Below are 25,649 nucleotides of genomic sequence, written 5' to 3'. Positions count from 1 at the left end.
CTGTCTTAATAAGGCCAAGCCAGACTCTTGGCCAAAAAAAAAGCATAAATATTGACAGGCAGAGACAAGAATTCGATGAAGAATCAGCTTAAAATCTTGGCCAACAAAATATGTAAGCAATAAAAAACGAAAACGAAAAGCTGAAGAAAACAGCACAGAAAACCTGCTTGGCTTGAAAGAAAAAAAAACCAAGATGCCACAAAAGATGAGGAGAAGAAGAAGAAGACGAGTCGATGCTCCGCCAATGAGACTGAAGCTGCTGCTGCCGCTACGGCTGCTACTGCTACTGCGACTGCGACGACGACTGCGGCTGAGGTTCTTCATCAGCAGCAAAACTCACTCAGCGAGTAGAAATTGAATTGATGTTGTTGTTATTGTTGTTGTTAGCCCAGGCTAAAAACCGGCTTCAGCCTTGCCTCTTCTGTGGCTAACACACGCACAAAGCATAAGGCCAACCAGGCCTGGATACCTGGAGCCAAGCGGAGCTCAACTGAGTCGCGGTGGGGAGAGCTGACGATCATAAAGTTTATAAATAGCATTTCAATATAATGCAGTGAAATCGCTTTTCCACTACTGTTAATGGGAAAGCGAACAGGTCGGGGTCACTCTGCGCGCGTACAGGTAGCTCAGCTAGCTGGCTAGCTGGCTCAGGTCAGGCTACATTAGTCAGCCGATCGAGGGTGGAAAAACACAAACACATACACTGTGTATTTCTGTGGAAAAGGGCGCCGCTGCACGGGGCGATCTACACTTACCTACAGAAACAAGTACAAATCCAATAGACAAGAGCTGGGCTCTGTTCTGCGTGCCTCTGTGTCTGTGTGTGTGCGTGCGTCGCATACGCTTTAAGTAAATTCCAATATGCGCTGGGAGCTGGCGTTGTATCTTACAGATACATTGGCTCAGATACTGGTTTTGATTTCGTGTAGAGCTAGAGCGGCGGTGCGAGCGAGATGGCGAATGCCTGCGTGCTGCGGTGAAAACGCGACAGTGAAAATGTCGCTATTGGTCGTTGCTCCTTTGCCACGGATGAGTAATCCAAAGCGAAAGGGTATCCGTTAGTCGTATTCGATTAATTCTCGTATTTGTATTTTGTATTTCTATTTCGAAATATTTCGATTCTTTTTGCACTCTTCACTCTTTTTTCGGGTTAGTTGGCAACTCGCACAGACGACCCGAACTTTGTTTATCTGTTTATCTAAGTACAGAGCGCGCAGTTTGTACTTGTTAACAGAGTTTACACGGTGCTTGCTTTTGCGCTTGGACAAATGCACGGAACAAAAACAACAACAGCAATAATAATAATATCGAAGCCGCGGAAGAAACTACCTGACGCGTACCGCCGCGTCATAAAAACCGAATGCTGCTTCACTTGTTGTTGTTGCTGCCGCTTGTTTGTTTATTTGTATGTGTGTGTGTGTGCGTGTTTGTATTTTTATAAACGCGCTACGTTTCGTTCGTTCGTCTGCGACGCGTCTCACATTCGCTTTAGCCGGGTCTCTCGAGCGCACACGTCCACCTGCGTCGCCGTCTCAAAGTAAACTAAACCCAACTACGTTGAAAACAAGTTTCTGTTAACGCTGTCGCGCTGCCGCAGTCACCGTCGCCGTCGCCGTCACAGTCGCCGCCGCAGTCGCAGCTGCTGCTGCTGCTGGCGTCGCAACATAACATGCCGAAACGAGATAAATGCAAGCAGACACATGCACTGCTGTGCGCCAGGCCAGCACAGGAGCGAACTTGACTGGCTGCGCTGCGCCCAGATGTGTGTGTCATTAGGATTTACAACACATGTTGACTGTATTTCTAGCGAATATTTGTTCGGGGCTGACATATTTATGGCATATTGTATTTATATAAGTGGCTTAATATAGTTGTAGATATAATTGTGGTACTCATTGAATAGGGTACAGCAATAAATGATAAAAAAAATACATATATTAAACTTCATTACAAAATATACTATCAGCATTCATTTATTTGGTTATCTGAATATTAAATATACCACAAATACTACAATAATAGATATAAATATATTTATATTATTTAATTTTTTTAATAAAAAATATATATATATAAATTTTGGTAACGTGTTAAAAACATTAAAAACTATTTGTAAACCTATATTTCAGCTTTTCTAAATATCGAAAAATATTAAAAATTAAACTAAACAATTTCTATTTTTGCATTAATAACGATTATATTAATATATGTACAAATGTTATGCAACCTATTATAAATTTTCTAATATTTCCTTTTCTACTCAATTTATAGAAGAAAAAAAATTATATACACTCAGAAATATTAAACTGAATTATCATCAACATCACCCCAAACTCTCAATTCAAAAATTAACCCTCCAGCCGCACCTGAACAAGCTTGCTTAGCAACTTTGTTGCTGGCAACATTTGGCGCTGTTGCTGGCGCTTGTTGTTGCTGGCGCTTGTTGTTGCCGGCTTTTTGGCTGCGTTGGTTTTTGTTTTTGTACATCGTTGGTCGTTGGCACCGTAGTACACAGCCACAGCCACAGCCACACCCGCTCCCACACACCACACCAACACCCTCGCCCTTGCAGTCGTAACTCCCTTTTAAAGAGCATCGCAGGGTAGTTTGTATTTACACACACACATAGAGACACACAAACATGCTCTATAACAGATACACTCCACCACTTCGACGTCCGTTTCGTATTTACATTTTACAATATGTACAATGGCTGGCGCTAAATATTTGATGAAGCTGCCAGGCAGTGCCATAGAGCAGCAGATAAAGCTACAGGCAGACAGACAGATAGACAGACAGCTAGATAGACTTTTGGCAAAGACTGTGTGTCTGGCTGCTCCTGCAGATGCAGCTTTTCCGCTTTTCATTTGCAAAATGGCCGCGCCGCTCGACTTGGCTATATTTGTTCGTTTCCAATTGTTTAGTTTCTCCTCTTTATGGTTTTATCTTTTATCTCATAACAGTTGCCGGCTCATTTGCACTTGAAAATGCTGTTGGTACACGCGTATTTGCACTCACTGTTGATAATGCCAGCCTGTTTATCTTATCTCGGCAAATGTCGTCGTTTTGTCAGTCCCGACAATGTCAACGCCTCAAAACATAACGCTCAACGCATATGCATGAGATGATGTCGTTGTTGTTGTGTCCGTTGTTGTTGTTGTTGTAGTTGCTGTTGCATATGTCTCTGCATTTCCATTTGCATTTTGAACAATTGTCAATTGTTGTGAAGGCCTGGCTAGCAAAATTTGCATGCGTCGAGTGCATGGCAACATTTGCCACAAGACAAGCTCACTTTGATGCCACGCCCCCCGCGCCTCCCTTACGAACACATGCACAGACAGAGATACATCAACTAAAAACTTACTGTACGTCTGGCATTTGTTTATCTTCTTGTTATATGTAATTTGCATAAAACTTGCTTTGCATCTTCCACCACAAGGCTCGACTTGCAGCCACAGCTGCACTTTGACCCGAGCCACCACCCACCCCTCTGGAGAGCCACTCGAGAGTTCCCAAACTTGTGGACACCGCCCGTCATCATAAAAGACATTAAAAATTTGTGCATCTGCTGCAGCTCTCAGAGTCAGGAAGGGAGAGGCAGAGGGAGAGACTGCTGTTGGCTGCATATTCATGATGGCAGTTGCAACAACTTTACGAAACTGAGCTTCTGGCCAGGGAAATGCTTAAGGTAACTGGCCAAGCGAACTTTAATTAAATGTTAATGGCTCAACTTATTCGCAATTCGACTGGCTCGAATCGGTACTTCCGCTCCGGAAACGCGAGACGTGAAAAGTTGAGCACTTGACTTGGTTCTTAAATATAGTTTCTGTTCGGACCGAGAGCGCCCAAGGTACAGGAAAGACTTAACTAGGCATTGACGTGGTGTAAATGTTTACTTCAGCTATAAGCATGTATTTGAAGGAGTGTGAAAACCAAGAAAAATTTTCTTTTTATACATATAGTGGAGTTACTCAATTCCTTTATGTCTCTAGTTTTTTATGGACTCTGTTTATGTTTATGTTATACAAGTTACGTTAGGTTTTATGGGAGCAGGCTGGATCTGCATGACTCATTCAAGGCCGTTCGAAACTATTTTACGTATACCTCGGATATTCGATATATATATATTCAATACTCGATATATATTTTAGATATATATTTATCGTTGATCTTTATAACGTGCTGAGTTCGTCTAGTTATGTTGATATAACTATCGCTTTGTTCCGTTGAAACTACATTAGAAAATTCCCAAACTTTAGCTACTCTCATGTTTTCTGTCACATTTCATTTAGTAAAACAAAAAGAAAATTAATTCTCTTATTTCCACTCATGAATTGAATACAGAAAGAGAAAATTTTAACCATTTTATGCAATGGACGATAAGACAAACAAAAAATATGTTTTGATGGTTTGTGTGGGTTCGTTTGTGAGCAAAGAAATTTAATATAAAACAAATTAAATAATTTTGTTATCAATAAATCTTCGCTTAGATAATACATGTCGCTCACCCATTGCGGAGGCGGTGCTGCGTGACATGATCGTTAAGCAGGATCTCCAGGCGGAATGGGATGTGGAAAGCGCTGCGATCGAGGCGTGGCACGTGGGCGCCCACCCAGACGAACGAGCGCTGAACGTGCTCCATAAGCACAAAATTAAGTACACCAATTTCGTGCGACGCATTAAGCGGGAGGATTTTGAAAACTTCGATTACATTGTGGGCATGGATCAGAGCATTATGGCCTCTCTAAAGCTGCTGGAGCCGCACTATGCCAAGGCTAAGCTGCTGATGCTGGGTGACTTTTTGATAGGCTTGAAGCCCGACGAGCGCTTTATTGAGGATCCATATTACGTAAGTTGAAGCATTCACTAACACTCTATTGTCACTGCATACTTATACTTTGCAGGAAATGGGCGAAGGTCCCTTTGATAAGATTTACGAACAGTGCACTCTCGCGTGCGCGAATTTTTTAAATCAAGCGCGAAACGATGAAATCTAACACAGAATTCAACAGTGTGGCACCATCGCAGGGCTAACAACAGCTGTTACGATAACAGCTGACTGACAAATCGTGCGCCAGTGTTGGCAAATGACACACACATTTAATAAAATATTTTGTCGCATAAATTTGTTTTTAAAATGCCCCAGAAGAAAATATTAATGATTTGTTTGGGTAAAAAATTATAACAAAAATAAAAATAATAAAAAAGAAATAGCGCATGACTCCCTAATATTTATTCAACTTAATACAGGCAACATTTGCCGCTCGCCGATAGCCGAAACTGTTATGGCCGAGACCTTGGCCAAGGCTAAATTGGACTCGGTGGTTGTGGACAGCGCCGCCACCGGCTCATGGCATGTGGGCAACCGGGCCGATCCGCGCGCCCTGAGCACGCTGCAGAAACACGGCCTGGAGAGCAAACACATTGTGCGCCAGATCACAAAGCAGGACTTCAATGAGTTCGACTACATCTTCGGCATGGATGAGGACAACATGAGAGACCTGCGGCGTCTGGCGCCGAAAGACTGCAAGGCGGAGCTGCTTATGCTGGGCGACTTTGGACTCAGCAAAGAGAAGCGCATCATTGAAGATCCCTACTATGTGAGTAGTACTTCCTACAAATTGAAATTGGAGCTAATTTCAGCTACTTGCAGCAACGCGGCGATGAGGGCTTCGAGGTGGCTTATCAACAGTGCGTTACGGCGTGTGAGGCGTTCGTTAAGCAGCGGTTGCTGCAGTGATTCTCGTTCCAATATGTTTCATGTAGTTGACTTATAAAATGATTAAATTGCAATTGTTAAATATGCGATGACCGGTTTGTTTATATCTAAATACATACATAGATGTGTACATATGCAGGTGCAGGCATGCAAGTGTGTGTGCATTATTATTACGCAGTGGTGAAATAGAATCGAGAATTGAGTATTCCGTTAGTCTCAGAGCTGTTCAGTGTAAATTGTTTGGCTTCTAAATTTTGCTTTTCGTTTGAAATTTGTTGTTTTAGCTAAATTTTAAACGATGAAAGTTTTATTCGTCTGCTTGGGTAAGTAGTGAACCTTTCTATCGAGTGCTTTAGTGTTTGTATATAAGACTCGCCTCAACAGGTAACACTTGTCGCTCACCTATGGCGGAGGCTGTCCTAAAAGATTTGATCAACAAAAAGCAGCTGCTGAATTGGCACACGGACAGCGCCGGATTACGGGATTGGAATGTGGGCATGCAGGCGCAGGGGCGTGCACAAACATTGCTGCATCAACATGGCCTAAAGACGGACCATATTACTCGCGCAGTAAGAAACATACTTAATATTAAATACATATAATTATGCTAATGGCATTTCTTGCAGATAACCGTAGAGGATTTTTATAATTTTGATATTATTTTCGGCATGGATGATAACAACATGACGGAACTGAGACTGATTGCCGAGCAACTGGAGCCGCCGGCGAAGTGCCAAATAAAACTCCTGGGCAGCTATCTGAATCCCGAGCAAGATCAGATTATTAGAGATCCATATTTTGTAATTTCTATAATTTTGGTTTTATATAACTCACTAAATCACTTTTCATTTGCAGACCAAAGGTATGGCGAGCTTTGATACGGCGTACATGCAAATCAAGGAGAGCTGTGAGCGCTTCGTAGAGCTACATAGGGATGCGGCTTAAATGCTTATTACTACTACTACTATTACTATTATTTAACACTATTTACTAAATTGCATAAGTTTGAATTGAATTATGATTTGTATCTCCGCCCGCTGTTATCTGCGCCAAGAGCTATGTAATTTAACTGTCTAATTGTTTAAAATTAATTTTTTGTTTAATTAGTTGTCGTTTTTTGTTATACCCTGAACCCATTTTCAATGGGAAATCAGGGTATAATGGTTTTTTTGAAATGTAACAGGCAGAAGGAGGCGTGGCAGACCCCATAAAGTATACACATATATACTTGATCAAGGCTGAGTCGATTTAGGCCTGTCCGTATGTCAGAATATATGTATAATAGCTAAATGTTTGAATTTTTAGATTCATTCACGAAGTAAAAGAGTATATTGGTTTTGTGCAATGTCCGTCGTGCTGTCCGTCCGTCTGTCCGTATGAACGCAATCTATTTCGGCGCTATTGAAGCTAGAGACTTAAAATTTGGAACACATACTCGTGTATATCTTCGATTTATAAAGTGCTAAAATTTTCCCGATCCGTCCACTAGGGGCGTGGCAAATCAGAAAATGCATTTTCCGATATACCAGAACGTAATTGACCCCTCGTCAAGGTCATTACCCCTCCTCAAGGTCATTGAGCCCTCCTCAAGGTCATTGAGCCCTCCTCACGGTCGTTGACCCCTGCTGATGGTCATTGACCCCTCCACAAGGTCGTTGACCCCTGCACAAGGTCATTGACCCCTCCTCAAGGTCATTGACCCCTCCTCAAGGTCATTGAGTATTCCTCAAGGTCATTGACCTCTCCTCAAGGTCATTGACCTCTCCTCAAGGTCATTGACCTCTCCTCAAGGTCATTGACCTCTCCTCAAGGTCGTTGGCCTCTCCTCAAGGTCATTGACCTTTCCTCGAGGTCATTGACCTTTCCTTAAGGTCATTGACCTTTCCTCAAGGTCATTGACCTTTCCTCAAGGTCATTGACCTTTCCTCAAGGTCATTGACCTTTCCTCAAGGTCATTGACCTTTCCTCAAGGTCATTGACCTTTCCTCAAGGTCATTGACCTTTCCTCAAGGTCATTGACCCCTCCTCAAGGTCATTGACCTCTTCTCAAGGTCATTGACCCCCAAGGTCATTGACCCCTTCTCAAAGTCATCCTCAAGGCCTCTACCCCTCTCTCTACCCACTACCCATCTTACTAGTCGAGCAGCCTCGACTAGAGCCTTCTAACTTGATTTTGTATAACTAATTATATTTCAATTCATATGACTACTCTCTAAAGCAAACAACTGCATCTCTTCCCATAGTATTCGCCCAACTCAATGACAGTTGCAGGAATGAGCAACAAATAATATCTATATTTTGTTTACTTAATTCAACCTATATTGTAAATAGGAATTCATCAAAATTAATAATAGTGCTTTAGTTAAATCAGAATGATTATCTCTGGCTAGGCCTATTAAAAGCTTAACTGTTTTGCACTCAATCTGCAATTTCTAAACTGAAATTAAGTGTGCTATGATAGCACCTCTACTTGGATTTGTAAAAGAAAATAACTTTGCAATAGTTTGTTTGGAATTGATTCCTATATTTATTACGTTCTCTAAAAGACCTTGCCCTGCAGCACTTTGTCCATGAAAAGCGACCAGCTGTAGTCGAGCACCTGATATGCCCTTTGCCGTTCCCGATCCGTGAGCATCGAGTAGCGCACGGAGTTGTAAACGAGAGTCTTCAGGACTCGGAGTCCGGCATTGTTGGGCGCCATGCTCATGATGGCATAGTAGAAATCGTAGCTCAAGCCCTTGGCATTCCAGAAGCCCGGATCATCGTTGCAAATGACCACGGGCACATCTAGGGCCAAGTACTGGGCGCCCGGATGATTGCGCATATCCCAGACCAAGTGCAGCACCTGGTTCGATATGGGACTCAACTCCACGGCTATGTTGCGCGTCTTCACGGCATTCATCAGTATGGGATGCTTGACTAGGGCGAAGGCGTGGCCCATTCGTGTCGTGTTCAGCAGCAGCGCATCCAGCAGATTAATATCCGTTGACGCACTAAACCAATCTGCCAGAAATAGATAGAATTAAGATTTGAGTCATCATATGGAGCAGACAAATGAAACTAACTCGTCTCGCCGGCGTGAAGGAACAAATTTGTGTTGGGCGGCAGCTCCTTCAGGACAGCCAGCTGCTCATAGAGCGGCTTGCCCTTATCCTCCTGCCCCACCAGATCAAAGCCAATCACAAACTTCGGAAAGGCTTCCCTGAAATCGAAGAGTGAGGGTTGCTTAACTTGGCCGAAAGTCTTCAAGCTACTCATGCTTACTGCAATTTCCGGAATTCCTTGATTTTTTCCCTCAGAGTCGCCGCATCGGCGCCTCGCCACGTGGCGTAGATGACCTTGATGCCAATGAAATTGGGATGCAAGCGCACAAATTTGTCATTCAACGCCTGCAGCTCGCGCAATGCCTGCTCCTGGGGAAAGGTGCGTCCGCTGGCATCGTAGATCTGCGGATGACACGGAAGATGAGCAGAGCTGCCAGCAGCGCTCAACTGGAATGCTCACCTCTTTTAGGCTAATGCGTAGCTCAGCATACATCACGTTGTCATTGTAGAGCTCCTCGAGCAGTTGCCAGTGGTAGGCACGAAATGCGGGGAGGTAATAAATGGCCTCCGTCAAGGTGTCAAACATGGCCTGGAACTTGTTCCAAACGGCTGTTATTGTTGGATACTCCACTGGGATAGGAAATGCAGGATGATAAACAAAACTGAACCGAATTGAATTGAGAATTATTGAACTACTCACGCTCCGGCACGGGCGTATATAGATTAATAAGTTTTTCCAAGTTCTCGTCGTACAGCACCGGATCGATTGAGCTCCTTCGCTCATCCGCCACGTACACGTACTGGGATGTGCACTTATGCAGCTTGGGGGCGCGTCGGAAGGTCAGCCGGCTGCGCCCCTCTGCATTGGTGCAGCGCAGCATGCCCGGCATGTAGGACATATTCCGCACCACCCACTTGGAGCTGACCGCGGCGGTGTTGTGCAAATGGAGCACAGCGCCCTTGGGCATCTGCTGCAGAAACTTGAAGACGGAGCTGCGATCGATCAGCGGCTTGGCCTTGAAGAAATGCATCCCAGCCACATTCTGATCGGCATTCCTGAAGCCCTGGGCCAGTTCCCCCAGCTTGTACTGCATGAAGAGATCGTCCACTTGGCTCTCCTTGGCGCTCAGGCTGGTACGTCCGCCCGTCATGAGCTGCTCCTCGGCGCTGAGCACAGCCTGGCGTGCCTTCTCATAGCCTGCAAGTTGAGCATTATTGAAGAGCATCTAATGGTCACCAAGACTCACTTAAAGTCGTCTCCACAGCTGCCTGCAGGGGATTGGCCAGCAGTCCTAGCAGCAGCAGCAGCAACAATGCGCACTTCATTTCTTTGAACTCTGATTTGTGTTGGCCAAAATTGTATTGAGCCGCCTACACAAATATTGATTGGGGCTTTATTGACACGTTGAGACTTATTGTATGCCCCTCGACAGCTAATTAAATGCGAGCTGATTTCAGTGGACTCTCCGTGCTCAGGTGTTTGCGCCCGCTTGCTAGCTGCGCTCGCCAAGAACTGTGCGAAACGTCGTCGTCGCTTTACCAGCCTCAGGGCTGAAAATTATAGAATAGTTTGTCGAAAATTACGCCTGGGCGTACAACCATTATTCACAATTAATAATGTTTTTCTTCAAATTTTTGTTAGTTTTTTTTTTATTTTGTTTTTCTAAATTTGTTCTAGTAGTGAGTATTTCGCGAGTTTTTTGACTGGAGGACTCGCTGTGCATATTAAGTGAATCAAAACACTAAAAACAGACGCGCGCCCAAAGCTTTTTAATTCGTATACCCTGTCATGAGCATGGAACTGGGGTATATTGACAATATCTGTAAATGGTATATCTATTTACAAACTGTGATTTATATATAACACAAACAATTATCAAATCACAGTACAGATCGTTGACTTATGACTAACTAAGCAATTAGTATCTCATAACACATTTTAATGAGCTCAGTTGAATGAACGAATTATTGTATAAGTATACAAAAAAAAAAAAATAAATTTTGCTGCAATAAATAACGAGTTAACTAAAAAAAAGTCTTATTTTTTTAAATATGAGTTAACATTTAATTGTTCAGGTTTTATCCAGAGAGGAATTTTAGAGTCTCTGTATGATTAAACATTGACAGAGAAAATATATTGTTTCTATACAATAATCCCAGTCATATTTCATATATAATATTCATTTAGAGAAAAAACTTTAGATGTTATAAATACCTCCTTAAGCTAAAGCTACCGTGCAATTATCTTATAAGATTTTTTTTTTTTTTTTTTTTTTAATAATTTTTTTTTTTTTTTATATTTGGTTTATTTAGTGTAGAAACTGTACAATCACATATAGTACTTTAACAACACATATATATACATAAAATTAGAGCCAAACCTCACTCAATTTGTGAGGACTGAGATTTTTAATAACTAAATTTCAAAGAGCGGTTCCCATTTTTCAATTTCTTATAACAAATATCATTATTTCGGTTTATTTATTATATATTTCCACAGTCTCAACTATTGTTCTCCGAATTACAGGGTATCTTAACATCGTGCTACATACACAATCTGCTTGTTAATTGCCAACTGACGTTTGCGGACGCGCTTAGCTGATTTCTAATCGCATACGAAATGAGCTGTTCCCTCTACAAGCCGTGATGCTAGTGCTGAGAATTCGCATTAGGGGCTGGGCGTACGCTTGTTCAACGGTAATTGGCGACATCAATTGTCACCAGCATAAAATAAAGTAATATCACTATTTATAAGAAATAATTTCATAGTTTTAAAATTGAGAAAATTTTATGCCATGACTTTGCATCCATTTCATGGCAGCTGACAAGAAGAGGAACAATTATTGTGAAGGCTATAAATAAGATTATATTATGAAGAATTATATTATGAAGAATTATATTATGAAGAATATTAAACAACTTAAGAGTAATTTTAAAAGTCATTTTGTACAATTTAGTAAATTTAGACAGTTTAACAAGGGGTATGAAAAGGTGTATTGGGTTTGTTAAATGTGGGTTTGAATTTGTTGAAGAGAATCCAAATTAAAGAAAATTGCGGCGAAATACTATTTTTTATTAAATATATATTATATTTCAAGAAAATTCACAACTTTACTAATGTAAAAAATCTGACTAATTCTATTATTGAATTTGACAATACATTGATGAACACCGTTTAATGATTTATGAGCTCAGCGTTCAAGGAAACTCTTCTCCGTGTTTTAAGTTTGAGAAAAATGCAAATGCTTAAAAAAATAATAATACAATTATCTTATAAATAATAACATCGCTCTTCGACTATTTTTACGTATTTTTACATGTTCAAGTTTTTTTTCAAGCTTAAGCTGGTTCCCCCTAAAGTAAATTTCAGTTTAATGTAGAAATATTAGACACAAATTTGAGGAAATATATTTATATGGTATAATATATATTAAATTTCAATATATCATGAGGCATATATCTGTTTCAAAACTAATCACTGAGCATTTATGCACATGTATATAATATAATATTGTTGATTTGAGTTTAGCTTTTCATTATAATATAGTAAATGTAAAAAACCAAACACAAATAAATATAATTTGGTTTTATTTATTTAAAAAGCTCGCCGATAAGCGCGGCTCAATGTTTTTTTTTTATAATTTTCTATTGTGCATTTCCCACGATTCATTTCACTTTTTTCCAGCTTTGTTCTCTTGACAGTGACAATCTAACACATCTAAATCTCTCACACCCTCTCGCTCGCTCTCTCTCTCACAGACACTTTTTCTTTCGCTTACCTTTTCGCACATTTACTGTTCAGCTGAACTGTCGCCCCTTTGAATCTGGCAAAAAAATTGTACATATCACATTCAATGCCAAGTATCAATTTTAGTGGCCCCAAAACAATTTGGGTTAGTAAACAATATGCAAAAAATATATTTTAAACTAAAAATACGACATATATGAATATAGAAAAGGGTATGCAGGACTAGCGTCTGAACTATGCTGTATAAAACTTTGATGAACCGAATTGATCTTATTCACAGGGTATAGTTTGTTTGCTACTCAATTTATCTGCAAATAATTGGAATTTCCTCTAATGTCCTCAGTCTTGGTTGGAGTTACACATGAGTCAACCCATAGAATCCACTTATACCCCTTTCTCCAGCTGCAGTTAGGGTATTCATACATCAGCTAAGCCTGCCTAATGCAGGGCTCGCGCTTTGACATATTGTTTATGCAAATAGACACACTCACATTCACATATGCTCTGTTTTACATAGTTTTCGCGCCCTCGTCGGTCAGTATGCACAATTTTGCAAAAAACAAAAAAAAAACAAAAAAAAAAAAAAACAAATCACTGGCATTGAACTCTGAGCACAGCTGGCGCTAATCTCTCCCAGCCGCGGGATCTAAAATCATCTAAGCTCATGTGGAGACTTTTAGTGCGCGCATCGCCAGCGGCTTTATCAGTTAGCAAGCGGACGGCAAACTAGGCACAACAGACAGAATCGGCCACATATATACTATATATGTACATATGTAAAGCATATATAGAGTAAATCAAATAATTTATACACAAACCGTGCGATGCTGCTGGAACTGATTTGCCTGTGGCTGCCTCTGCTGAGCCAGCTCTTGGCTGCAGATCAACGTAGGTACAAATAATAGAGCAGATCTACCCGATTATACCCTGGTATTTCGTATATACAGCCTACGTAACGCTGCGCGAACGCATAATGAAAGCGGAGCAAATGGCCTCGCTGGGAGGCAATCTCTGGCTCACGGCGGATGAGGAGAAAGCCAACAGCATCCTCATGATTGCCAAGCGAGCGGAGATAGCCGAGGGCATCAAATACCCGGAGAAGTACGCACCAGCCATGCACTTCTTTCAGGGCAAGCAATATGTGCGCCAAAGCGACGTCTTTCGCATCATACAGAAGATGCCGAAGGGCGCCTTCCTGCACGGCCACAACACGGCCATGGTCAGCTCCAAGTGGATCATCTCAAATCTCACCAACACCAACAATCTCTATACGTGCCGCGATATAAATGGCGTGCTGATCTTCACCTACGACACGGCCAGCTCCAATTGCCACAGCGAGGAGCAGAATGTCTGCACGGAGCGCATCAATGCCGAGGATCGTCATCAATACGAGCGTCAGCTAGAGAAGCACATCAACATGCACACCACCAAGCCGGAGAGTAAGTGTCTGCCATCGCTATCCATGATCTACCCCAACTCTAAACTCAATGCCCCTTAGCACTGATGCCCAACAAAAAACTGATTTGGAATCGATTCGAGAACATTTTCACCACTGTGGATCGTCTCTACAAATATCAGCCCACCTACTGCGCCTACCACAAGCGTCTGCTGGAGGAGCTCTGCGAGGACAATATCATTTATGCCGAGATCAGAGCTTCGCTCTCACCTGTGAGTATGCTATGAAAACTTTGGATTCCGCAATTGAATATCAAGTTGATTTGCTTGCTCAGCTCTATGACGACAATAATCGCACGTATAGCTCGCTGGACGTGGCCAACCAGCTGGAGCGCATTGTGGAGGAGTTTAAGGCCAAGCATCCGGATTTCGTGGGCCTCAAAGTCATCTATGCGAAACGCAATCGCGCATCAGAGGAGAAAATGGCCGAGAATATACGCACCTTTAAGCAGCTACAGTGAGTACTCAGATTAAATGATTAAAGGTATATCGGGTGGGAATAGGCGTAGATATATCTTTAACCTTGGGTATTTAACCCAAATAGAGAAAATGAATTTGGAATATATACCCTAACAAAAGGATTCCTGAGGTTCTGGAAAATATATGTTCCGAATTGCCACGTCTCGTGCTTTAAGAACAGAAGCCCCAATAAAGTAAATATATTATCATCCTTAAAATTCACAGCTCTGCCAAACCCAACTTCATAATTGGCTTCGATATGATTGGCCAGGAGGACACGGGAGATCCGATTAGTAAATACGTGAATGAGTTTTCCGATATGCCCAGCACGGCGAACTTTTTCTTTCATGCGGGCGAGACAAGTAAGTGGAGCTGATCCCACCCAGCCAAGACAACGATATCTATGGTAATACTCTCCCCTAGATTGGTATGGTCGTACAGACTGGAATATGATGGATGCGATACTGCTGAACACGAAGCGCATTGGCCATGGGTTCGCCCTGCCCAAGCATCCGCAATTGTGGTCGACGATCAAGAAGCGTAACATAGCCATCGAGGTGAGTCCGCTGTCCAATCAGGTGCTGGGCTTCATCTGGGATCTGCGCAATCATCCGGCCAGCTTTCTGATAGCCGAAAACTTTCCGATTATCATATCGGCGGATGATCCGGGCGTTTGGGGCGCCAAGGGACTCAGCTATGACTTCTACTATGCATTCATGGCAATGGCGCCGGTGGAGGCAGATCTGCGGTTCCTCAAGCAGCTGGCATTGAATTCCATGAAGTATTCGGTGCTCAATTCGGTGGAGAGGCGCAAATTCCATCGGGTGTTCCAAAAGAAATGGCAAGAGTTTATTGCGAACATCATAAATCCAAAATTCGTGTAGGAACTAAGCTAGACTTTAAGGCAAATACAAACAGAGATTAACTACGAGTTAAATATTTGACATGCGCTTTAAACTGCATTCGGGGCAAACCAGCCGTGCAGGCACTTGGGCACCGGGCCATTGATATGAAAGTCACAGCGTCCCAGCTCCGTCATGGTCTTGGCACAGAGCACTATGAGACCCACATAGCAATCGTTTAGTCCTCCACCCACGACCATGGAGGCCAGGATGACGCCATCGTCCTCGCTTTGCGGCTGCGGCGCGGCCACAAAAATTGGCTCCGATGGATAGACATTATCTTCGCACCAAGTCTTGCAAGTTTTGCTCACCACATCCACCTTAATGAGCTAGGCAAAGAATAAAAGAGAGAGAGAGAGAGAGAGATAGAGAGAAAGAGTATTATTAAAGATGACAGTCATTTGATCAGCTTAGCTTACCGTGCCCGGATTCTGTGCATCCACATCTGAGCTGATGGCATAGAAGTAGCGATAGCTCTTGCCCATATGCCGTTCGTAGTAGATTCTGGGCGTCTCGCAGCCCCAGTCGCAGAGCATTTCGGGCCTCAGATAGATACCAGTGGCACCCTGGTAGGCCTCCGCTTGGGTATTCCGCAGTGTGACCAGGTTGACGCAGTCGTCCTCGTCGTACCTCGCACGCTTCGAATCCTTGGCGGGAGTCTCCTGTTTACCATTGGTGGCCATGTAGGTAATGTCAGCATACTGCGATGCGGAGTGCTTCAGGAGCGTGGGGGGTGGTGCCGTCAGACCCACCAGGGAGAGCGACTTGACCAGGCGTCGCTTGCTGGAGCTGCATGAGCTGCCGGCACCCAGAGGCAGCACAAAGCGCAGGGGGCGGCCGCGAAAGTGCTGGGCATAGTTGGGATTCGTTTGCATATTGGCTATGGCCTCCAGGTACATGCAGTTGATCATCTCGGGATTCTTATAGCTGCATATGTCCACGACCACGTGGCCATCCTGCTCGTAGGCGTTGATGATGTGCAGGTAGAAGAAGGCTTCGGACTCGTAGGTCTGCACCAACTTCCCGCTCGCTCGCTCCAGCAGATGGAACAGCGTGGGTTTATCCTCGTACCACTTCAGGCAGGCCGCCAGATGCTGATTGGACAGCTGCGCCTTAATGTACTCCGTTAGCGAGACGGACATCGGCTGCTCCACAATCACGAAGTAATGCTCGGTCAGCCCGAACGTGTGCATATAGCCAGGATGCAATTTCCAGCGGCAGGGCAGTGTAGCCACCACGTGCGCATCCTCAAACATGTGCTGTCCATTGGGAAAGCAGATTATGGCATACGCCGGCCCAGACTTGGTCATGCTGATACCCAGATTATAGACCGTGCCACTGGGCAGAACATGCGGATGCGAGGTGTGGTTGATGATGCCCACAAAGTCACTGGTGCAAATGCGTGCCTCCGTGGCGAGTGTGCAGGGATTTATGCTGAAGAGAGAAAGAGAAAGAGAGAATGAGTCCATGATAGAGAGAGAGAGAGAGAGGTGATAAATGTAGAAAAGAGGAAGAGGGTGAGAGACGGAGAGGGATAGAGGAGAAGAGAAAATAATACAATGGGATGGGTAGAGAGGGGGGAGAGGGAGAGAGAGGGAGAAGGATAGTGGCTGGGGAAGAGGAAAGGAGAGAGAGAGAGAGGTAGACATAAATGAAAGTTATATTAGAGAAAGAGAGGATACGTGACGAGGAGAGAAGGGGTCTGATCCCCAAACCGATAAGCCGAGAATTATCATGAATAGGTAACAAATTCATATTTCTTAGGCCTTCTTCCCATATCTATGTTTAATTTAGTATTGTTTATTAAGTATACGCACCGATGCATAAATGGCGTCTCGGTCAAGGTATAATACTGATCGCCAAACGGATAAATCGATATCATCGAGTTGTCGGTGCCATTGTCCGGCTTAAAGATCGCACCGAATTTGTCAAAGATCGAGTGGCAAGGATCCGGCACGGCAGCTGTGCCGAATTCAGTGACCACAATGCGCTGGGCGGCGCGATTCTTTTGCAAGGTCTGCGTGTCCACGAAGCGATTCTGATATGTGACACGACCATTCTTGATGGCAAAGCGATGCAGCAGCGCCGAGCAGTCGAAGAGGTGGCCAAAGCTCATCTCGCCCACCTTCCAGCTGCCGGGCCCGTTGCGCAACAGGCTGCCGTTCAGCCAGTTGGGAATGTGCCCGCTGGCGTGACCCTCGATGGGCTCCACAATCTCGCGCTCGCATGAGCGCAGCCAAACGTCCGACGAGCAGTTGGGATAGTAGCGACCGTTGCCATCCAGGCGCGTCGCCTCCGGATCAGCCCGCTGCTCATCGTAGTTCACCTACGGAGGAAGAACGAAACATTAGCCGACTATTGATTGACACGATTTTCCTTAAGCTGCATTTCAGCCGCCGATTAATGTGGATTAGCTGCAAAAGTTTCGCATGCCACGCGCTAAATCAGCTGCGATAATTCCCAGCGAGCTCGAGCCAAGCACGGAAACTGTTTCTCACACACACCCACTTGCCTTGATACACTTGAAATTGATTTGAAGTTCAAGTATCTTAGTATTTTTTGGCACACTTTCGGATAGAAAGAATTTCAAATTTTTCTCGAAAATTTACAATTGTTATTCATAGGAAAAAATTGCAAAAACTAACCGCAAAAAAGTCACGCATAAAGCTCTTGAAGACGCGTGCGGACATTTTGTAACGGATGTGGCCGGAACGCAAAAGCTACCAAAATAGCCAAACAAAACAAAAACATAAACAGAACCGAAACGAAACCAAAATCTCGAAATCAGGTACACCCTGACAGCAGTCTCTAGGCCCCACTCGAGACGGAATGGCGAGCGAGCAGCTAGAAAACCAAATGACAACTGGCATAGTTAGCCAAGCCAGTCGCCGCTCGTCAACTGCTTGAGTGGGGTGGCTGGCCCCTATCTAAGAGGGAAGGGGGAGGGCTGTGTGGGGGCCAGCGACCCTCTGGCAGGCGGTGCGCTGTGTGCTACCGCATTATTCATAATTTTGATTGACAGCCTCGTCACCAGAGTAGTGCGGCTCGGTTGTAAGCCACACCGAAAAGCCCAAGTAGAGCCACAAAACAAAATAGAAATGTGGATATATACGAATATGTGTGTGTGTGCATTTTTGCCGCTTCGGCAACTTGCGAGCACTACTCTTCTTAGACTAACATTTTACAGTGTGCTTATAGTACTCCAAGAAATTCAATACACATACCCACAAGTCGGACTGTCTGACCTTGCTAATGCGCCATTCTTTTACTTCATTTTCCATATGACTCGCAGAAGCCACAACAAAGCTTAGCGGAACGGCAGCCAAATGAATGGCCACACGATGATCAAGTAAGTTATGCAATATGAAGTCTGTTGTGCAATATTTGGTCCACCCTAAAGCCAGAGCTAGCACAAATTGCGCATACGACACGTGGGCCGCGGGCACACATTTGTTTTGGATTTAAGTTCATGATCATTTCAATTAACGATAAACGCAGGCAGCAGCTTAGTCTTTCACTTTAGCAATTGAAATTCATGAAAACGAATTTTCATGAAAATCGCTCGTCAGGTGCGTCTCGAGCATTGCCCCAGTTTGGCGTAGCTCAAATTGATGTCAATTGTCTTAGCTGGCCCAGCTGCAGGCGCAGTTCGTATTTATACAAATCTCGGGCATGCAAGTGTGTTTGTTGCATTTATGAAAATGCATATAATATTGCTAAGAATAGCATTAAACAAATCAAAAGCTCATTATTTCCGCAAGATATATCAAGGTTATACAATTTTATATTTTGCAATTTGTTATCTTTTAATTTGATTTTTTATCGAAATAATTTTTTTATATTCATTTAATAGTTTACTTAATTTTTTTTTATAAATTGTTTTTATTTGGTTGGTTTGATGTTTTAATTAGACGTTAGCTCAATTTGTCGTTGGTGCTGCACAACGCTTACGCACAATTTACTGTTGTCCAACACTGGACGCACGCATCAGCTGTTGCCTGACAACAAAAACAACCGAACGGCGCAGAACAGCGCCAAACGTAAATAATAGACGAAAAATCATATAAATGCAGAGGTGATTTAAATTAACGAATTTGTTGTCCAACCACAGCAACGATAGCTTTCTGGACAGCATCCCCTTTGACGAATGCGATAACACCATCGATTGCGGGGGCGACTACAACTTGGACTCGGTGCCTGCCAGCGGCTGCTACAATCAATACAACAGTCCCTGCGAGATGAACGCGCGCCAGAATCCGGGCACATCATGTGCGGGCGCCAGTCGCATACCCAGGGCCGCGGCAAGGCCACGTCAAAGTCTGTCGCCGCGCAACAACTACGCATTCCAGCCGGTGTTCCACGAGCGCACCAGCAAGGAGGATGATACGCTGCTCACCGATACGCTGTGGAAGCTGGCGCGCAAGACGGGCACACTAAATCTGACCAACAAGGGCATGGCACGAGGTAGGTCATCAAATATCAATACTGACTTTTGCAATTGTGTGTGCGTATGCATGTGTGTGTGTGTGAGTTTAGGTGTCGTGGTGTCGGCAGAGCAAATGCGTCGCTGGAACTCCATGAAGCCGAAGGTCGAAGCACGTTCGGATGCTATCGATGTTAGATACATGGATAGCAGCGCCTTATGGTTTCTCTATATGTAGATGCGAATGCCAGCGTTTGTCAGCGAGATCTCGAACTTGCCCCTGGCTGGCCATAGAAGGCGCCGTGCATATTACACGCCCCACTGGGCAGCCGGGTGACGCAATCTCGAGCAATACTTGTATTTGTTGGCCACCGTTGTTTAGTTTGTGCGCGGCGCTCGTTGGCTATAGAAGTGTCGCTAGTGTACGAAAAATATCCTTCAAGATTGCGTCCTCGAGGCAAACACGCAAGCAGCTGACGTCGTTTTGTATGTGTGGTCCGCATCCGCGACGACGACGCTACTATCAGATACGGGAATTTCAAATGGCTTCGTCCGCCGATGAGCTGGAGAGCGAGGATCCCGATGATGAGATCGAACTGGATGATCCAGCGCCACAGCAGCCCAATCAAGATGCCAGCACAGCCGCCGCCGCCGCCAGTAGAGAGAGAGATAACACAATGATTTCCGCAATGATTTCTAATGCTCATCCGCCTTCTATTGCAGTGCCCGAACGTTTGTTTAACATCAACGAGGCCGATGCGGACACCAAGAAACGCACTCTGGAGCAGTTATCCATTAACGAGGAGGACGCCTGGTGGAATCAGGTGCCCCTCAACAATCTGGACTTGAGCTCGAACGCCTTGACGCACATTTCGCCCAAAATCGAGAATCTGTTAACGCTCACCGTACTCCAGCTGCATGACAATGCTCTGGTCGAGCTGCCGCCGCAGATTGGCAAGCTGGAGAAGCTGGTGCGCCTGAATCTTAGCCACAATAAGCTAAAGGAATTGCCGCCCGACCTCTACAGCTTGCCAGAGCTGCGGCATCTGAACATATCGCATAACGAGTTCGAGGAGCTCAATCCGGACATTAGCAATTTGCACATGCTGGAGTTTCTGGTAGGTGGCTGCAGTAGCTATACGAAATGGTGGCTCTGGTTATTAATCGCTTTTAATCCTAATCGAATTAATCCTCCCCCACTTACCCACTGATCCAATTGCTTTGCTAACACGTAACTACACAAGGATGCTGGGAACAATAACATAAACAGTTTGCCAGGTGGCATAGGGTTTCTGGTGCGTCTAACGGCTCTGCTGCTGGCCAATAATCACATCAAGGAGCTGCCGCCCGATATTGTCTATATGCGCTGTAAGTTGGCGATAATTAACTTAGCTAATGCCGTAGTAATCCTGGCTCATGGCTCCTGGCTCAAGCTCTTCAAAAGCTGGATCTCATGAAAAACGATCTGGTCGCCCTGCCCGAGGACATGGGCCTGTTGCGCAAGCTGCAATTCCTCTATGTCCAGCACAATGACATCAAGGAGCTGCCCAACTTCGAGGGCAACGAAATGCTCAGCGAACTCCACGCCAGCAATAACTATATCGATGTGAGTGGCTAGACGTGGAATGTGTATTTATAAGGTGGTTGCTCATGCCTATCGTGTCCTTGCAGCACGTGCCCAAGGAGCTATGCGAGAATTTGCCTCATTTGAAGATCTTGGATTTGCGAGACAACAAAATCACCCAGCTGCCCGATGAGGTGTGCCTGTTGCGCAATCTGAATCGCCTGGATATCACAAACAATTCCATCAGCGTGCTGCCCGTCACGCTGTCCACGCTGGCCCACCTGATCAGCCTACAGGTGGACGGCAATCCCATCAAGACCATACGACGCGACATTCTGCAATGCGGCACAGCGCGCATCCTGAAAACTCTGCACGATCGCGCCCAGGCCAAGGAGCGAGCGGATGGCGGTGCCGAGGACTTGCCATGCAGCAGTTCCGCTGCGGGTAGTCAACTGCCCATGCAACAGCAGCAGCAGCAACAGCTGCCTGCCAACATGACCGACAAGTAAGTAATTGCTCAATGGGAACCATTTCTCTGTTATCAGGCATTGATCCAACGACGCAGCAGCTATCAGCAGCCCAACTGCGCACAGTCGCCATTCATGCGCTGCCATTGCGGATGTCAATGCCAGCATTTTATGCAGCACCAGCAGCAGCACCTGCTGCAACAGCAGCCGGAGCAGCAGTATGCCTTATACTATCAAGAATTACCAGAGAAATATGAGCAGGAACAGCAACAGCAACATCAACCTCAACATCAGCAGCAGCAGCTAAATCAGCTTCAATTTGGTCAAGCTAATCAATATGCGTCACAGCCACAAATGATTTATCGGAACAGCCATGGTGGCCATTATATGCCCGGTTACTCAGGCATGCCCGTATCGCAACTGGACGCATTTAATCCGTACAACCGTTGTGTTGTGCAACCACGTTGGGTGTAGTGTATCACCAAGTTCCAATGGGCATTAGCTTAAAGTTTTTTATATCCTTGCAGAACATATTCTAGGGAGAGTTCTATTGTATATTCCTGTCCTGTAAAGTTCAGTATAGATCCATAATTTTGTTGTATACTACTTGATATAAATGAATGCCTGTATCTGCTATGTTTATTTAGCCATGTATACCATATTCCTGAAATTGTGTCTATGTATCTGCAAGGCTATATAACCTTCGATTCTGCGAAGATAACTGTCCTCTTCCATTGATATCTAGACTAACACATATTACCTGTTCCCATTTGCCATCTCACAGATACAAACTGCGACATACACGCACCTTAGCTGTGAATTTGGAAGGCCTTACTGATGTGCCCGCCCACGTGTTCGAGCTGGCCAGCGAGGAGAAGGTGCATGTGGTGGACTTTGCGCGCAATCACCTAAGTACCCTGCCCAAAGGGTGAGCACACTTACATACTATAATAACAACAATAATAATCAAGGGTTATTTCACAGTTTGCAGCACATGTCCGATCTGGTAACGGAGCTGGTCCTCTCGCACAACGTCATTAACAACGTGCCACCTTTTATATCGCAATTCACGCGCATAACATTTCTAAATTTGTCCAACAATTTGATCAAGGACTTGCCGTCCGAGTTTGGGCTGCTCAACACGCTGCGTGAGCTGAACATTGCCAACAATCGGTAGCTAATGTCACATCATTTATGTTAATTACCAAAACTAATGTGGGGCGCCTTTGCAGCTTTGAGGCCCTGCCTAATGCCTTGTATGAGCTGCAGGGTCTGGAGATTCTGATAGCCAGCGATAATCAAATTAAGGCCATTAATGTGGCTGGATTGCAGAATTTGCCACGCCTAAGCACGCTCGATTTGCGCAATAATAATATTGAATATGTACCGCCTACACTGGGAAATTTAACAAATATTACGTAAGTCGTCTTATACACTGTTTCAAGGGGAATCCTATATTTTATCTAACATATTCCCTCCTATATTACAGTCACTTGGAGCTGGTGGGCAATCCATTCCGTCAGCCGCGCCATCAGATTCTAATGAAGGGCACAGACTCTATAATGTCCTATCTACGTGATCGTATACCCACTTGAAGGGAGCACAGTAACAACAACAGCAACAACAGCAACAAACAGACAACAACAACCACAACACGCATCTATCATTGAATTAATTTAAATTGTTTAGCACATGTGCTAAGCGCAGATTTATTACGATTGTGTTGATACCGAGACAAAAGCTAAACTAAATTAAAGCAGCGCCCACACACACACATACACACACGCAGATTAGCTATGTGTGTGTGCGTGTGTGTGTGTGTGGGCGTCAGAAGCGCGTAGTACCTTGTAGCATTTAACCACGAACACCCTGTAATACACACATACACAAGTGAACTAGTCAGCGTTTGGGTAACACACACACACACACACACACGACGCACTCTGTTAAGACATTGGCCATAAAGCTTGCAATAAAAAATAAATAAAACTAAACTCCAAATAATTACGATAGCCTCTTCTTCTTCCCACACTCAATTGTGCTCCACGACTTCGCTGCGCAGCCTTTTGGCCAGCGTGCGTCGCAGCTGCAGCGCCGCATTGTCCGCCTCGTCCACCGCCTCGGGCGGCTTGCCCAGCTCCACATTCTCGAGCAGCTGCTGCGCCACCTGCGCGGAGCTGGGACGTGCGCCTGGCTCGAGCGGCAGCTGCGGCGTGTTGCGCGCCACCGTCTCCTGCAGCTGCTTGGCGCGTGTTTGCTTTTTGATCTCCACGATCTTGTCGCGCTGCTGGCGCAAATATTGTTGGCGCGAGATGATCTCATTGGGATCCACCTTATCCTCCTGCTCGAAGAAGAGATTCAGGCGCTGAAACTTATCGTTCACCAACTCCAAATTGGCATCCTGCTCAGGCGTTAGGGCAGCCTCTGGACTCTCCAGCTCATTGGCCACCGTTTTGGCAATTAGTGCATCCACATCCAAATCAGCGACGCCATTGCTAACAAGGATGAGATGAGCAGGATGAGGATTATAATACTATAGTATGTCTACCTGGCATCTGCAGCCGCTGCACTGTCTGTTTCCTCTGGCTCCGCAGAAGCTGTGCGCGCCAATTGATGCTTCTCAATGAGATCCAACGCCTGCAGCTGCAGCTCCACATTGCGCTGGGTCATCATGCGTATAAAGATCTTCAGGTCATTTGCAGCCCAGATCTGGAATCATAATTACAGGTAAACTATACATAAAGCATGCATGGAGCAGGAGTCGCCGCACGACCCACTCACCTGCTGAAAGAGCACGTGATGAAACTGAAACGGATTCTCGCCCGGGCCCTGCTGGCGGCCCTCAAGGCAGGCCATCTCGAACTGTTCCGGCGTTATGTGCATCTCCTCCATGAAGCTGCCCAGCATAAAGTCCACCAGATTCTTGTACTCCTCGTGGATCTGGCGTATGTCCTCGTTGTTCTCGTCCAGCTGCAAGTTGGGATCAAAGACTGCAGCCACAAAAGATTTTATTCCATGACGTGGCCGAATCGATTGCTCCTTGCCAATCTCTTACCCAAGGACTTTTGCTCGATGAATGTCTGCAACGGGGCATTCCAGACAGGTCCGTGCAAAAAGCAAACCAGAGAATCGAATACCCAAGAATCTTCAGCGGCCATTATCCCAGAGCGAACGCTACGCAATGACTGTAAAAATCAAATCGTTCCACAAATTCAAGCTAAAAATGTCGTCAGCTTGGGCGCAATGTTTGGCTCCTTGCAGTGGTTGCCAGGACGACTAGCTTCGCCCCCACTCCATGCCCACACCCCCATTTCCATTTCAAAATTAGAAAAGAAAAGCCATTAAGAGTGTTTTTTGCAATTGATGTTTTTGTATTTTTTTTTTTGTTTTTTTCTCCTTTTTTTTTTTTTTTGCTTGTTTAAAAACTATTAAAAACTATGATTTTTAATTATACTCAATCATAATATAGAGATGTTTCAAATTATATATGTATGTATCGTATGTTAGGTATCGTGTATGTGTGTGTGTGTGAGAGTTAGGAATAGAGGGTATTAGACAGCATATCATATACAAATACACACTTGCCTATATATAAATACTATGTAATAAACTATAGTTTGTTTTGTATTTTCTGTTTATGCAAAAATTTCTCGTTACGTTTACGTTTATTGTTGCAGTTCAGTTGAAACAAACAAAAACAACAACATGGAAGGATATTTATATTATTTCTTCATTCACTTTGTTTTCAGTTTCTTTATATGTGTGCAATATGTACGTACGTAGGTTCTTAGGAGGGGCTGGTGAAGGGGAAAGGAGGGGATGTGAAGGGTGTCCGGCGCTCAGCTGCTCCAATGCAAAAAAGGAAACC

At 44.5% G+C, this 25,649-nt stretch overlaps 9 protein-coding genes across 18 annotated transcripts in view; 5 read left to right on the top strand and 4 right to left on the bottom strand.

Moving 5' to 3' along the window:
* The window catches only part of kmr (pleckstrin homology domain-containing family A member kramer), a 59,021-nt gene extending 57,469 nt beyond the window's left edge, over window positions 1-1,552 (bottom strand). Inside the window, exon 1 of one of the 2 annotated variants that reach the window (XR_016268548.1) lies at window positions 756-1,552. The gene's annotated coding sequence lies outside the window, so the exon portion shown is untranslated. The remainder of the gene's footprint in view (window positions 1-755) is intronic. The other variant, XR_016268549.1, reaches the window with a different exon arrangement.
* A 2,648-nt stretch (window positions 1,553-4,200) lies between these two features.
* On the top strand, window positions 4,201-5,046 carry primo-2 (low molecular weight phosphotyrosine protein phosphatase primo-2). Its single transcript, XM_018017843.2, has 3 exons — window positions 4,201-4,418; window positions 4,491-4,849; window positions 4,905-5,046. The coding sequence occupies exons 1-3, from the start codon at window positions 4,373-4,375 to the stop codon at window positions 4,995-4,997; spliced, it is 498 nt and encodes a 165-aa protein (XP_017873332.1). The 5' UTR covers window positions 4,201-4,372; the 3' UTR covers window positions 4,998-5,046.
* On the top strand, window positions 5,042-5,803 carry primo-1 (low molecular weight phosphotyrosine protein phosphatase primo-1). The gene is made up of 3 exons (XM_018017844.2): window positions 5,042-5,171; window positions 5,251-5,600; window positions 5,654-5,803. The coding sequence occupies exons 1-3, from the start codon at window positions 5,138-5,140 to the stop codon at window positions 5,738-5,740; spliced, it is 471 nt and encodes a 156-aa protein (XP_017873333.1). The 5' UTR covers window positions 5,042-5,137; the 3' UTR covers window positions 5,741-5,803.
* A 72-nt stretch (window positions 5,804-5,875) lies between these two features.
* Window positions 5,876-6,806, top strand: Argp (Arginine phosphatase). The gene is made up of 4 exons (XM_018001854.2): window positions 5,876-6,042; window positions 6,104-6,288; window positions 6,346-6,519; window positions 6,575-6,806. Exons 1-4 carry the CDS (start codon window positions 6,018-6,020, stop codon window positions 6,662-6,664), a joined length of 474 nt encoding a protein of 157 aa, XP_017857343.1. The 5' UTR covers window positions 5,876-6,017; the 3' UTR covers window positions 6,665-6,806.
* A 1,413-nt stretch (window positions 6,807-8,219) lies between these two features.
* On the bottom strand, window positions 8,220-10,503 carry Adgf-C (Adenosine deaminase-related growth factor C). The gene is made up of 6 exons (XM_018001137.2): window positions 10,011-10,503; window positions 9,464-9,961; window positions 9,224-9,393; window positions 8,984-9,165; window positions 8,785-8,921; window positions 8,220-8,722 (listed from the first exon to the last, which is right to left on the bottom strand). Exons 1-6 carry the CDS (start codon window positions 10,087-10,089, stop codon window positions 8,259-8,261), a joined length of 1,530 nt encoding a protein of 509 aa, XP_017856626.1. The 5' UTR covers window positions 10,090-10,503; the 3' UTR covers window positions 8,220-8,258.
* A 2,670-nt stretch (window positions 10,504-13,173) lies between these two features.
* Window positions 13,174-15,362, top strand: Adgf-D (Adenosine deaminase-related growth factor D). Its single transcript, XM_018000364.2, has 6 exons — window positions 13,174-13,399; window positions 13,459-13,950; window positions 14,010-14,179; window positions 14,242-14,423; window positions 14,651-14,787; window positions 14,849-15,362. Exons 1-6 carry the CDS (start codon window positions 13,336-13,338, stop codon window positions 15,307-15,309), a joined length of 1,506 nt encoding a protein of 501 aa, XP_017855853.1. The 5' UTR covers window positions 13,174-13,335; the 3' UTR covers window positions 15,310-15,362.
* On the bottom strand, window positions 15,253-18,623 carry ninaB (neither inactivation nor afterpotential B). 3 transcript variants are annotated; one of them, XM_018000362.2, is made up of 4 exons: window positions 18,552-18,623; window positions 17,145-17,653; window positions 15,747-16,761; window positions 15,253-15,656 (listed from the first exon to the last, which is right to left on the bottom strand). In XM_018000362.2, the coding sequence occupies exons 1-4, from the start codon at window positions 18,606-18,608 to the stop codon at window positions 15,378-15,380; spliced, it is 1,860 nt and encodes a 619-aa protein (XP_017855851.1). In that variant the 5' UTR covers window positions 18,609-18,623; the 3' UTR covers window positions 15,253-15,377. The 3 variants fall into 3 exon arrangements, with proteins under 3 accessions (XP_017855851.1, XP_017855852.1, XP_089318098.1); XM_018000363.2 differs by lacking the exon at window positions 18,552-18,623 and adding an exon at window positions 17,973-18,112; XM_089461972.1 differs by lacking the exon at window positions 18,552-18,623 and adding an exon at window positions 17,840-17,977.
* Window positions 17,974-23,785, top strand: f-cup (leucine rich repeat containing flyers-cup). Of its 7 annotated transcripts, XM_018000355.2 has the most exons (12): window positions 17,974-18,115; window positions 18,620-18,676; window positions 19,439-19,791; window positions 20,474-20,868; window positions 20,995-21,118; window positions 21,184-21,356; window positions 21,422-21,819; window positions 21,880-22,251; window positions 22,566-22,709; window positions 22,766-22,954; window positions 23,014-23,199; window positions 23,271-23,785. In XM_018000355.2, exons 2-12 carry the CDS (start codon window positions 18,654-18,656, stop codon window positions 23,374-23,376), a joined length of 2,463 nt encoding a protein of 820 aa, XP_017855844.2. In that variant the 5' UTR covers window positions 17,974-18,115; window positions 18,620-18,653; the 3' UTR covers window positions 23,377-23,785. The 7 variants fall into 7 exon arrangements, 6 of the variants coding, with proteins under 6 accessions (XP_017855844.2, XP_017855847.1, XP_017855845.2 ...); XM_018000358.2 differs by lacking the exon at window positions 21,880-22,251; XM_018000356.2 differs by lacking the exons at window positions 17,974-18,115; window positions 18,620-18,676 and adding an exon at window positions 19,220-19,367.
* Window positions 23,271-25,605, bottom strand: LOC108608800 (uncharacterized). The gene is made up of 4 exons (XM_018000365.2): window positions 24,837-25,605; window positions 24,563-24,771; window positions 24,330-24,490; window positions 23,271-24,276 (listed from the first exon to the last, which is right to left on the bottom strand). Exons 1-4 carry the CDS (start codon window positions 24,937-24,939, stop codon window positions 23,814-23,816), a joined length of 936 nt encoding a protein of 311 aa, XP_017855854.1. The 5' UTR covers window positions 24,940-25,605; the 3' UTR covers window positions 23,271-23,813.
* Window positions 25,606-25,649: the final 44 nt, after the last annotated feature.

This window comes from Drosophila arizonae, chromosome 2, assembly GCF_054131065.1.
Source record: "Drosophila arizonae isolate 15081-1271.41 chromosome 2, UAZ_ARI_1.0, whole genome shotgun sequence".
Taxonomy (NCBI): Eukaryota; Metazoa; Arthropoda; class Insecta; order Diptera; family Drosophilidae; genus Drosophila; species Drosophila arizonae.
The sequence above is the reverse complement of the archived record's forward strand: the minus strand, read 5'-3'. Positions and strand labels throughout refer to the sequence as shown.

Coding starts and splice junctions, on each gene's coding strand:
- primo-2 (XM_018017843.2), top strand. CDS start 4,373: ATGGACGATAAGACAAACAAAAAATATGTTTTGATGGTTTGTGTGG. Junction 4,419..4,490: donor TGTTTTGATGGTTTGTGTGG/GTTCGTTTGTGA, acceptor ATCTTCGCTTAG/ATAATACATGTCGCTCACCC. Junction 4,850..4,904: donor TTATTGAGGATCCATATTAC/GTAAGTTGAAGC, acceptor TATACTTTGCAG/GAAATGGGCGAAGGTCCCTT.
- primo-1 (XM_018017844.2), top strand. CDS start 5,138: ATGCCCCAGAAGAAAATATTAATGATTTGTTTGG. Junction 5,172..5,250: donor AATATTAATGATTTGTTTGG/GTAAAAAATTAT, acceptor AACTTAATACAG/GCAACATTTGCCGCTCGCCG. Junction 5,601..5,653: donor TCATTGAAGATCCCTACTAT/GTGAGTAGTACT, acceptor AGCTACTTGCAG/CAACGCGGCGATGAGGGCTT.
- Argp (XM_018001854.2), top strand. CDS start 6,018: ATGAAAGTTTTATTCGTCTGCTTGG. Junction 6,289..6,345: donor CGGACCATATTACTCGCGCA/GTAAGAAACATA, acceptor CATTTCTTGCAG/ATAACCGTAGAGGATTTTTA. Junction 6,520..6,574: donor TTATTAGAGATCCATATTTT/GTAATTTCTATA, acceptor TTTCATTTGCAG/ACCAAAGGTATGGCGAGCTT.
- Adgf-C (XM_018001137.2), bottom strand. CDS start 10,089: ATGAAGTGCGCATTGTTGCTGCTGCTGCTGCTAGGACTGCTGGCCAAT. Junction 9,394..9,463: donor ATATACGCCCGTGCCGGAGC/GTGAGTAGTTCA, acceptor TTCCTATCCCAG/TGGAGTATCCAACAATAACA. Junction 9,166..9,223: donor TACGCATTAGCCTAAAAGAG/GTGAGCATTCCA, acceptor TGTCATCCGCAG/ATCTACGATGCCAGCGGACG.
- Adgf-D (XM_018000364.2), top strand. CDS start 13,336: ATGCTGCTGGAACTGATTTGCCTGTGGCTGCCTCTGCTGAGCCAGCTC. Junction 13,400..13,458: donor GCTCTTGGCTGCAGATCAAC/GTAGGTACAAAT, acceptor TCGTATATACAG/CCTACGTAACGCTGCGCGAA. Junction 14,180..14,241: donor TCAGAGCTTCGCTCTCACCT/GTGAGTATGCTA, acceptor TTGCTTGCTCAG/CTCTATGACGACAATAATCG.
- ninaB (XM_018000362.2), bottom strand. CDS start 18,608: ATGGAAAATGAAGTAAAAGAATGGCGCATTAGCAAGGTCAGACAGTCC. Junction 17,654..18,551: donor TCAGACAGTCCGACTTGTGG/GTATGTGTATTG, acceptor CTTCCTCCGTAG/GTGAACTACGATGAGCAGCG. Junction 15,657..15,746: donor ATGCACAGAATCCGGGCACG/GTAAGCTAAGCT, acceptor TTCTTTGCCTAG/CTCATTAAGGTGGATGTGGT.
- f-cup (XM_018000353.2), top strand. CDS start 19,933: ATGCTATCGATGTTAGATACATGGATAGCAGCGCCTTATGGTTTCTCT. Junction 20,408..20,473: donor CACAGCCGCCGCCGCCGCCA/GTAGAGAGAGAG, acceptor CTTCTATTGCAG/TGCCCGAACGTTTGTTTAAC. Junction 22,710..22,765: donor CTAAGTACCCTGCCCAAAGG/GTGAGCACACTT, acceptor GTTATTTCACAG/TTTGCAGCACATGTCCGATC.
- LOC108608800 (XM_018000365.2), bottom strand. CDS start 24,939: ATGGCCGCTGAAGATTCTTGGGTATTCGATTCTCTGGTTTGCTTTTTG. Junction 24,491..24,562: donor ATCACGTGCTCTTTCAGCAG/GTGAGTGGGTCG, acceptor TTATGATTCCAG/ATCTGGGCTGCAAATGACCT. Junction 24,277..24,329: donor GCAGCGGCTGCAGATGCCAG/GTAGACATACTA, acceptor CATCCTTGTTAG/CAATGGCGTCGCTGATTTGG.